The following is a 12,302-nucleotide window of genomic DNA, read 5'->3' on the forward strand; positions in this document are numbered from 1 at the left end:
AAACTCTGCCATCTTTGGTAGTTCTGTTGGATCTCACGTCTGCAGAGATGACTCTACAATAATTGTGTGTTTTCTTTTTTTTTTCTTCTGCTGCATCCATTTGAATGGGGTGGCCGTCTTGGCACCCCAACTCTTTGTCATTGTCCTCTCTTTCTTTTACAGCTTTAATAGTCTTTTACAGCTTTAATAGGAAAGTATTCCAATACTGCCCTGTTTACCAACAAGTTGAGGATGACTAATTAATGTTATTAACCGTTTCAGTGTTTTATTTTTGGTAACTCAATTGATCACTTATAGTATGTAACAAATCTCAACTAACATGATTTGGTTTTCAGCTAGTCATACAGACCCAGCACTGCTTGCAGGAAATCAGCACACTATGTCTTTTTTGAAACACACAGAAATTACTTTTCAATAAAGGCAGTTTTAAGCAATTTCAGTCTTATTTTCATGTAGTTAAGATTACCAAATTTTGTATAGTACCATTTCAAAAATTTAGTAGTTCAGTGCTTTTTAATTACCAGTATATTGCACAACACTACTGCACAACAGTCCAAGCAACAGGTAAGATATTTGATTTTGTAGTTATGTAATTGTAAGTTTTTTTTTTAAGTAAGACATTTAATGAGTATGCTTTTAATGTTTTATTAAGTAGGGTGAAGGGCAGTGCTAGCCACTGCACCACAACTGATAGTGTATATATGTTGATTTGATTAATGGCAGTGGCTTTTGTGTGTGTGAGTGGTGGTGGGATTATTCAGTATTTATAGATTTCACTTTTTCATAGGAGGGCTTGGAAGGACATCATGATGTTACTGTGTGGAAAAGAAAAGCTTTCATTATATTTGTAGGTGTTTTTTCCTTTTTAATGCTGAAGTAATTAACAAACAAAACAATGTCACAATCTTTGGGTAGAAGATGAGATGACAGGTTCAGGTTACCAAAATAAGGCTCCTAACAGTGTTGTTAGGTCCATTCAACATGACAGGATAAGGAGCTCTACAGTCTGGGAGCACCTTGGAGTATAACTGCTTGTCTGAAATAGGAGGAGTTAGTTTGTGTGGTCTGGACATCCAGCTAAAATACCCGGTGGACAATTCTCAAAAAATATCTAAGCAAAATGGTTTTTCTGGTTGTGTCCAAAAGAATGTTCTGTCACTAATATCTTCGCCATTATCAGATTGGCAGACACTGAACATATCAACCAGAAATCTAAACCAAAAGACTAGCAATGGTCAAATGATTCTGTAAACATTTGTAAAAAAAAGGGCAAGATAAGAACTGTGGTCAAGAAACCTGCTGTTCATCATGGAAGTGATTACTGCATCAGCTTATTACAACATTGCTACAAAAAGCACCCAGAGCAACAGGCATGATGCAATGTCTGATATACTGTATATAAATCCATCCATCCATCCATTATCCAACCCGCTATATCCTAACTACAGGGTCACAGGGTCTGCTGGAGCCAATGATATATATAAATGGTCCTTGGCTTCAGCAAGCTGTTACATTGGCCCTTTATTAACAGTTTCAGAATTACCTTATCTAAGTGCTCTGAATTTTGAATATCACATCTGTACAAACATGATACCTTTTAACCAATAAGTAAGACCCTATTTCTTCTCCATTAATACTCCATCAGACATTCATCACTCTTGTTCTGTTTTCTATCTCAAATTTGAATTGTTTTTATTGCTTAAAGTACCAATCAACTGCAGCAAGGTCAAAATGCTGGTATGAGTGACCAAGCACATTGAGCTTATCTCCTCTTATTAAACACTTGGTTATTCAAAACTCTTGCTGACTTAACCATTAATACTCCATCAGACATTCATCACTCTTGTTCTGTTTTCTATCTCAAATTTGAATTGTTTTTATTGCTTAAAGTACCAATCAACTGCAGCAAGGTCAAAATGCTGGTATGAGTGACCAAGCACATTGAGCTTATCTCCTCTTATTAAACACTTGGTTATTCAAAACTCTTGCTGACTTAAAGAGACTTTGATTTCAGTAAGCCAGCTTAATTGTCACTGTTACTTGCATCTTTGTAAACTGATTCTTCTCACAGTTACACAAGCCCGTTTTGGATCTCTTAGTAATCACTCATGTGACTCCTCTTCTCTGAAACTCTCTCCCTAAATGTCTTCCCAAAATGTCCATTGTTGGACTCATTAAATCCTCACCTATTCTCTGTTGCATTTAAATCTATTTGATCTGTAACTGTACTCTTATTATATTTTTCTATAAAAACTTTATTAATCTTTACACTACCATACTGTCATCTCAGGTTGTTCATCTACTCTACTCTACTACTCTTATTGTTCTTTAAATATGTTCATATTGTGAGACTTCTGAACTCTTTGAGACCCTCCCCAAAGGGACGACACCCAGAAACATGCAGAAACACGACTGCCTCTTTTGAGACCCCCCCCCCCCCCCCCCCTTAAATGGGACAACATGCAGAAGCCATGTCTGTTGAGGGTTGCTTGTTCATCGCTGAGAAAACTGCATATTTGCAGCACCAAAGGAACAACTATAAGCTGACTGCTGCCAAGCGCAAAGCGCCAATCACCCAATGGGTGATGCAGGGAACATTATAACTTGGCCACTAACATGGCCCTCACCCTGCTTGTTTGCTGTGTCCTTGTATAGTAGAATGGTAGTTCCCGTTGCAATAAATAACCTTGCTGTTCTGTTTTGAGTTGAATAAAGCAGGTTTTGCTAAAGTAATGAGACTCAGCCTCTTCTTTTGGGTGTAAGACACCAACTCATGTGTCACAATATTAAGAATATAATTTTAATGTGCATTGGAAGGCTCCTATAAAAATTTCATTTTTTTTCTAAATAAGGGGCCTTGTCATCATGTACGGTATGAATAAAAATATTCAAGTTAAACTAAATAAAGCACAAATCCATTATATTCAGTTTGAATAGTACACCTGGGGTACCGTTCATAACGCTGTGCTTAGAATTCACACTAAAACATGGCATACGGACAAAAGCGGAAATGTGCGTATGCACAAAGAAATCCAGATGCATAAATATGTGTGTATGCCAAGTTCCATGCACTTCCCCTTTACAAATCCCAACGAACATAAAATTTAATGCATGTGCATGTGCCTACAGCCCCACCCCGACTCCTCCCAGAATTTTGCATATTTTAGTATTCAAATAATATAAATATCACCTTCCATTCAGTGTCTGGTTAAAAAACAATGGAAAAGGCTCGTGAAAAAAATAATTTCGAATGCATGCAAAAAACAATTTCGAATGCGAAGTGGAGGCAAGAAAAAACATACTATTTGTTGGCTTACGCAGTGGTATAAGCAACAAAAGTGTGGCGGAGACACTTGAAAGTTCAAGTTCAGAAAGTCGCACAGTGCCTGAAAGAAAAAGGAAGTGGTCAGATATCATAGTCGATGTGAAAATGAGAGTTGCAGCCCACTGTCTGTTTATTTTGTTTCAGACAATATTATAAAACCTGACCCTCATGCAATGCTCAGGTGGTGATGGTGCTGCTGTGCCAAGCACATCTTAGGGCGCTGAATGCAAACACACCTGTGCCTCGGAAAGGCACAGAGGGAGGCCATGTGGCTGTATGCTGACGGGCGCTATTCTGGAGTCACAGTATCCATTATTTCATTTTGTAAGAGATGTGGCCAATGAACTAAGGAATATAAGGGCTATACTATGTGATATTAACCACAAATTAAATGAATTGGTTAAAAAATAAATGCTGTATCTAATTACATTCTACTAATTACAATCAAACGAAGTTGTAATGCTGTCCAACTTGGCTAATAATTTGGTCAGGTTCATTATAGTGCAACTCTTCAACTACATGCTTGCACATTGTGACACAGTTTCTGTGCACTATAGAGCAGCACATTAATAAAGTGGAAATGTTTTATATTTACAAAAGCAAATTCATTCTCTGAAGTTGCCTTTATAGTGTAGGGATGGCATATTGTGCGTTTATGTTTTCCAGTTCAGCCACAGTGTAAGGAAATCTTATCTATCTGGATGATAAGTAGATAATACCATCCTATACAGCTGGCATGGTGCAACTCAGTGATGTTTGTGAAATAACCGATCGTCAGCAAGTTCACGTTGAAAAGCTCCTGTAGCCAAAAACCTGAGAGTGGGTAGAACTTGCAAAGAACTAGGTAGAGCACAATTCCTCAAAGTTTGCCTTTGTAAAGCTGGCCCCAGTTCAGCACACAGCTCCAAAAAGATAGTTCCTGGAAATCAAAATCTACTTCGAAGCCAGTCATCATCATCTATAAATATGTGCTCTCTTCTAATTCTTCCATTTACAATGTCTTCTAACAACGTTAAAGCAGCCATGGTAGTAGGAATAGTCTGGCCATTCTATGCACCATTACAGTATATTGTTATAGAATGATTACAATCAAGTGAATTAAATTTGTAAACGATATGCAATTCATTTTGGTACTTTTGATAAAACCTGTATCATAGACGTGAATCTAAAAAAGAAAAGCAGACCACAGAAACGGTAGAACTGCTTTGATGCTGGGTACTGCTAGTTTGCAACACCTAGAATAATAATGCGTACACAAGGTGGGACCCTGTCATGAAAATGAGCGTGGCCTTATGCCAAGTTTAGTTTTTATACATCTGAAAGTGAGCATGGAAACAGGCGTATGCAACATTTTTGTGCATACGCACTGTTTATACTTGAGGCCAAAGGAGATTCCTTAGCAAAAATCTAAAAAGCTAATTACATTAAGGACTGAGACATAAAATATCCATTAAAGGATAACACACTACATATAAAGTCATGTGAGGCCTCCTGAGAGTGTTGTGTAAACAAGACAGTAAAATAAAAACAGACCTTGTCAAATTGGCTCAAAATAAAAAATAAACCACAAAAAATTGAATCTTTGGCTCAAAAAACCCTAAAAAACACTAGCATAAGTATTTAATATTACACTGGAATTGGATTAAATAGTCTTGGGAATTTTATGTTCTGCTGTTTCTGGGTTTTCAGTAATTACATACAGATTTGTTTTTAGCATAATGTATATTTATTATAACATATGTTTGTCTGTTTATATTTACTAAATTATAATTGTCATTTTTGGGCAACCTGGTGGTGCAGTGGTAGAGTTGCTGTCTTGCAGTAAAGAGACCAGAGTTCATGTCCCAGATCCTCCTAGCATGGAGTTAGCATGTTCTCCCAGTGTCTGAGTGGTTTTCCTTCTGCTGTGCAAAGACATGCAGGTTAGGTAAATTGGCGATACTAAATTGGTTGCTCTGTGTGTGTGTGTGTGTGTGTGTGTGTGTATTTGCCCTGGACTGTCACCCTGTCCCAGGTTTGTTCTTGCCTTGCACCCTATGCAAGGTGGGATAGGCTCCAGAAACTACCACAGCCTTGGTCTAGATTAAGCAGATTAGTACATAGCAATTGTCAATTTTGCATATTTCGAAAACCTTCAACAAGGCATCTATTGTTGACGAATACATGCAAAAAATGAAAGATATTAACATCAGTGAATTGTAATGATCTTGAATCACTAAATTGCCCACCATGGCCTAGTCATTCTGGCCCCCTAATCATGCCCTGTCTTTAATTGGCTCTCTTACCACTTCACCACCTAAAAACATACATCACTCTTTTATTTCTTTTATGTTTGTGATTTATGTGATTCATAATATTTAATATACTCTAAACTATTTAGCAAATCAAGTCAAATTATCTTGGAAAGTAAAATTTTGTGGAGTTCTCGCCATAATTTTCAATTCTGTTTTCTGACATTCCAATTCATTTCCAATTCCATTTCCATACAGCTGCATGCCATTCTAATTCTAATTCCAATTCCAAGAAGTGAACTGAAATTTACCATGCATTCTCAATTCAATACATTAATGGCCCCAACCCTGATGAATTAAATGTCCATATTTTATTTTAATGATAATTTGTTCAAATTTAATATTTTCTAATTTTAAAATCCATGTCTAAGGAAAAATAGTTATTTTATTGGATGATAAAGTTTACATGTTGAACCTGAAAGTTCTGTGCCTCTTACTGGATCAGCAGTCAGGGCAATATAAAATTTTCTCTCTGTAAATGGGACAGCCGAGACATGGTTGGGTTCAGAAGAAATGACCAGCTAGAAAAAGCTACAGCTTAGTGCACAAATCATCATCTGACAGAGCTTGTTGGACCCTGATAAAGTGCTGATACTACCACTTCATATTAAGCTTGGTTTGCTGAAGCAGTCTGTCAAAACAATATCAAAAGATGGAGCCTGTTTTATGTACTTGTGCCAAACGTTTCCAGTTTTGTGTGAGGCCAGATTGAAAGAAGACATTTTTGATGGACTTTACATTTGAAAACTGATTTTTGATACAGAACTTGATGGTGTGATAAAAAGTGGTTTAGGTATCATTTAAGGAAGGAAAGTTTTTTGGTAACAATTTTAAACTATAAAGAAAAATGTTTCAGTTAAGTTTAAGGAATTGGGTTCTTTCATGAGTCTCAAAGTTTACCTTTTGGATTCTCAATTGAAATTTTTCCCTTGTCGCAGGTGGCCAGGATTATTACCTGGCCGGGATACCAGAAAGGATCGGAAGGTGGCAAGAATAGCCTCCGGGCCATGAGGGCACAACCGCCATGGAGCAGGAGAGGACCACGGGAAAGGAGAATGAACTGTCAGACTTGTTGGGACCCGTGGCCACCGCCTGGGGGGCGCTTTACACCTCGTGGGACCCGGATGTTGTTACTTCCGCCACACTCTGCAAGATGGTGGAGGAATCTGCCAGGAAAGTTCCGGAGTGTTTCCGGGGCAAAGGGCAGCACTTCCGCCACACCAGGAAGTGCTGCCGGATGGACGTCATTAGCCACCTGGAGCACATCCGGGCGGGAATAAAAAGGGCAGCCTCCTCATAGTCATTGAGCCAGAGTCGGGAGTGGGAGAAGGACAAAGCTCCCTGGAGGAGGATAGAGTCAGCCAAGGACTGAGACAGTTGAATTGTGGTGATTATTGCTGAGTGCATTGTGTGTTGTGGTGGATTTGTCTTTATTTAATGTTAAATAAACGTGTGTTTTATAAAAATGTGGTCTCCGACTGGTGGTGTCCGGGCAACTATCACACCCTGAAGGTCTTGGAGTGGTGAGTAAAAAGCTGGGTGAAATATTCCACTGGGTTATCAAGGACATGGAAAGAAGGTATCAGGGTGATTAGGATGACAGTATGCAGTTGAAATACTGCAGAATGATTTGTAGTGACGCACCAGAAAAAGTGTACAGACGACGTGCCACCAAACAAAGCTTTGGAGAAAAGTGAATATAAGTCAGTGAATATGTATTGTTGTTTTCTTTTTAAAAAATATTGACTAAATGTTTTCATGTTGGGCAGCACGGCGCAGTGGGTAGCAATGCTGTCTCGCAGTTAGGAGACCTGGGCTCACTTCCCGGGTCCTCCCTGCGTGGAGTTTGCATGTTCTCCCCGCGTCTGCATGGGTTTCCTCTGGGTACTCCGGTTTCCTCCCACAATCCAAAGACATGCAGGTTAGGTGCATTGGCGATTCTAAATAGTCCCTAGTGTGTGCTTGGTGTATGGGTGTGGGTGTGTGTGTGTGCCCTGCAGTGGGCTGGCACCCTGCCTGGGGTTTGTTTCCTGCCTTGTGCCCTGTGTTGGCTGGGATTGGCTCCAGCAGATCCCCGTGACCCTGTAGTTAGGATATAGCGGGTTGGATAATGGATGGATGGATGGATGTTTTCATGTTAAATTGATTTAGAACAATACTGTACATGAATAAATTATGTAATTTGCTAAATTTTAATTAAATTGCCTTTCAATTTTTTACTTAAATGTAAAATGATGGAAACATTCTAATTAAATATTTTATTATGTTCACGAATGCAAATAAAAATAACTATTCACAATTAAAACAATTATTTATGAGTTTAATTTTGCAGACCTGTGTTACAAGAGCTGCTCAGAGTTATTGGACACAGACCCATTATGGATTATTGCGGATATAATACAGTAGTTTTAAAAAAGTCAATATTGTAATTACACAGTATAAAATTTAGTTTTAGTTTAGTTTTGTTTATAATCTGTGTTTTATCTATTGTTCAGTGTCCTTGTGTTTAGAAAGGCACCTACAAATAATTAAAATGTATTAATATTAATAGTAGTAGTTATTATTTAAATACAATACATAAAAAAATCTGCTTTGATGAAATAAGGAATCAACAAGCTTATAGATTTGAAGTATTCTTACCTTATCTTTAAGTAATACGCTATTCCAAATATCAGAATTATGATTAAAATGCATCCAAAGACTACACCAGCAACACTGCCTGTGAAAGTGAAACAAAGATAAACATGACATTAACACCAGGTCTATTAATAGTACCCAGAAATGCACTTTGCACTTTCAATATACATACCTTAGATGTAATACTGTAACCAGAGGTCAAATTTTATTACAGTTAAACTTCAAGAAGCCAGTTACAATTTAAACAGAATATATTCCAAGTTACCAACTGCAGTGTTCAAACACTTCAATCAACTGAAGAGCTAGTATACAACAATTTTGTAATGTGTAAATTAAGTTCATTTCATTTACATTAAAATGTAACAGAAATGTGGGAATTTAAAATAATTCAAAGGTGAGAGAGGAGAAAATATCAAATTTATTTTATAAAGATAATTCTACAGTAATTCTGTTAATATGCTTAATGTATAAGGGAAGCAGATAAATTGATATTTCCAATGTGGCACATGTATGACTGAGAGTAGGTGGGTGTGTGTGAGTGGGTCCTGGGATGGAGTGGTGATCTGTCCAGGGCTATTTCCTGCCTGAGACCCCCCAATGACTGTAAGGTGGATTTATTAGGTTTGAGAATGATACAACATCCATCCATCTATCCATTATCCAACCCGCTGAATCCGAACACAGGGTCACGGGGGTCTGCTGGAGCCAATCCCAGCCAACACAGGGCACAAGGCAGGAACCAATCCTGGGCAGGGTGCCAACCCACCGCAGGACACACACAAACACACCCACACACCAAGCACACACTAGGGCCAATTAAGAATCGGCAATCCACCTACCCTGCATGTCTTTGGACTGCGGGAGGAAACCGGAGCGCCCGGAGGAAACCCACGCAGACATGGGGAGAACATGCAAACTCCACACAGGGAGGACCCGGGAAGCAAACCCAGGTCCTCAGGTCTCCCAACTGCGAGGCAGCAGCGCTACCCACTGCGCCACCGTGCCGCCCATGATACAACATATATGTTACAAATTTATTCACTTGAAGTACAGGAATGATAAGTGCCTCAAAAATAGGTCCAGAGCATTGTGGGTCAAATGGTTATTCACTAGACCAAACTAGCTGATAAACCTCATATTTATTTGAATGTTAAAGTCTTTTTCTGATTAAATGAATAATGTGCTCAAACTTAATACTGTATTATGTTTGTCATCTGTTTAAACACTGTAAAAACAGCATGTGCAGCCCATCCATCAGCTTGAATAGAATGTTATGTGCATATGTAAATATATTAAAATGTCAGAAGACTTGTGCTGTTCAATGACTTAATTGGAGTCTAGTGTACAAATTGTTCCATACAGCAAAACAATATATAAAAATGTAAGCTATAATGTTCTCTGAAAGTACAGACAATTGATCTGAAAGTACAAAACATAACACCTACTATAATAAAATGAAAGTGCTTACAGTGAACAGTAAAATAAAAGGTCGTCTTTGCAACAGCTTATTTGGTAATATTTAGCTCAAAAACACTATGGTGTAAGCTACAACAACATAAAGGAGAAGTTATTTGTTTCTCTATTAAGTGTCAACTCTCTGGAGTTTCGTTTCATCTATTTTCTTACCTACTTCCACCACAGCCTGGGATTCTTAGGGCATGACACTGGAATCAACCTTGTATGTGATAACGGCCTATTGTTAAGACAGTCATTCATACACAGACCCTCACTTGGTCATACAAGACCAAATTAGAGTCACAAATAAACTTAAAACGTTTTGAGATGGGTGAGGAAACTGGAATGCTTGGAGAAAACTCACACTGACATAGAAGAACAAGCAGACTGGACAGTGTGGCTGCACCCTGTAGAGTTAAGCAATTGGAATGCTAACTGGAATGAAGAGGCCGTAAAAATGGATGAATGATAACTAACACAACTGTAAGCACCTAAGAGACTCTGACCCACTTTTGAAGCAATGTCATGTTTATAATAGGTGGAATAATTTACTGAAATACTTATTAAAAAAGAATTTCCTGAGCAGACTAGCTTGAAAAACTACTGCCAAACCTATTGGTAGGTTTATACCTATTTAATCTGTGGTTTGGCAGCCACCACCCTAACATGGGTATCATTTTGTCAGAAGAAACATAATTTATCCACTAAATTCTTTCTTTCATTTCTGCTAAATGTATTTGTTCAAATAGTGGAAGGAACCCAGAAAATTGGGAAATAACACTTAAATCAGAGAAGGGAAAATACGCACATTTCAAACAAAAAGCCTACCTACCATGAAAAAATTAAGAAAACTACAGTATTGCTTGGATTCTTAAAAATTAAAAGTGCCAGTTTATGCTACGAGCAGCTGTTGCTTCATCAGATTGATAGCTAATACACAAGTAGCACAGATTTATGGTGACCATTTAATTTATAACAGAGTAAACCCCCAAATGAGTTGGGAGCTAAGCTAACTAGGCTCCTCTGTATTTCACACCATTGGGTTTTCAGTTTATAATCTTTCTTTCTGCTAAGAGAAATGTACACTGTTATTATCAATAGGCACATAAGTAAGTATCAGGCCACTGTAAAATGATGTCAAATATCTGAAGTGAGTCTTTACTCCCTAGCATCAATTCATTTTTCCAAATAATTGGGCCTCTAGGGTTAAATGAACATGGAGGACTAATGCTAGCATAGGAAATGAGATATTCTACCTTGCATTATTTTTAGGTTGGCTCGAGAATGTGAAATGTGTAGTTGGAAGACTCAAAGTCATCACAGAATAAACTAAGGTCAGTACCTAATTGCTCAAAAACAGGACACAAAAGCATAGTCAGTGCATTCATAAAATTTAAAAACATGGAATGGACAAAAACCCAGAAAAAAGTAAAAATCAAAGTTAAAAGTTATTAAGAAAATGTCCAAAACAGAAGACAGCTAGCAAAATAATTAGAAAACAAAAAATTTGTTTACAGAATTACTGAGTAATGAGTCAGAGTCAGGCTCTATCTTAAGTAAGCAAATGACAAATAAGAGTTGGGTATGGCAAAATTGCTGCTGAGGACAAAAAACAGAAAGAGAGGACTGTGTGCACCACTTCTGCTATCATTAGTTGAGAACTCCTCACTCTGGACTCACTCTTCTTCTCCAGGCTGAACCTTAAAGCCATTAAGATCTTATTTGCCCATTTCCCAAAATCTATTCACTACATAAAAGTACTTACCCACAAGTTATGACATGCATGATTTTGAAAGCTTAATCTTTTCACTCTTCTACCACACTGTTCACACTCCATCCACATGGTAAATGGCTTTACTTAATCAAGACCAGGACCCACAGACTTCAGACAAAATACACAAGCTGTGGGATACTCTAAAGTGATAAATATATGTATTTTATTTGTGTGACTTCACCAATGAAATTCATTGAATTAATGTAAATTATAATATATAAAGCTCAACCAGTCTCAAATAAAGAAACAATAACTGCCATCATCACTTAACTGCATATGGTGGAGGCATATGGTTTCTAGAGACGAAGGCAAAGCACTGCAATACCCTCCCTTTAAGTTGTGGCTTCCTGGTACTCTAAAACCACTGCATTGTGGTGTGTTGCACCAAATAAAAACAGAACACAAATGAGTTCCACAAAGCATAGTATATCTTATATACAGTATAAACGTCTATGTGTGGAAGTGTGTGTGTCTGTCTGGCCCGGAAGTGAGAGGTGGAGTCGGGGTAAGGGCTCCACCCCTGAAGAAACAGAAAACTCATTCAGCCACTAATAACACAAGCGAGGTCAGCACATCAGCAAAACTTAACCTCAGAAGAAAGACAAAGTCTCTTAGTCGCTAACATCTGCAAAACATACGGTATCCCTTTTACTTTTCCTCCTGCCACTAATGCACAAACAATGCAAGCACGTCGGGAAAACAAATCCTCCTAGAAGACAGATGCCCAGAGTAGTTCCTTTCAATTACCCGACATCTCTACATTTCAGGTTTTTTTCTGATGATTTCAATAGTTTCTAGGATCCCAGCTTTTTACCGCATG

At 38.0% G+C, this 12,302-nt stretch overlaps 1 protein-coding gene across 1 annotated transcript in view; it reads right to left on the minus strand.

The window, feature by feature from the left end:
• The window catches only part of parm1 (prostate androgen-regulated mucin-like protein 1), a 42,002-nt gene that overhangs the window by 3,633 nt on the left and 26,067 nt on the right, over positions 1 to 12,302 (minus strand). The window contains exon 3 of the mRNA XM_028802277.2: positions 8,257 to 8,335. Within this exon, the coding sequence (XP_028658110.1) occupies positions 8,257 to 8,335 (79 nt within the window). The remainder of the gene's footprint in view (positions 1 to 8,256; positions 8,336 to 12,302) is intronic.

This window comes from Erpetoichthys calabaricus, chromosome 5 (assembly GCF_900747795.2).
Source record: "Erpetoichthys calabaricus chromosome 5, fErpCal1.3, whole genome shotgun sequence".
In the NCBI taxonomy this organism is placed as follows: domain Eukaryota; kingdom Metazoa; phylum Chordata; class Cladistia; order Polypteriformes; family Polypteridae; genus Erpetoichthys; species Erpetoichthys calabaricus.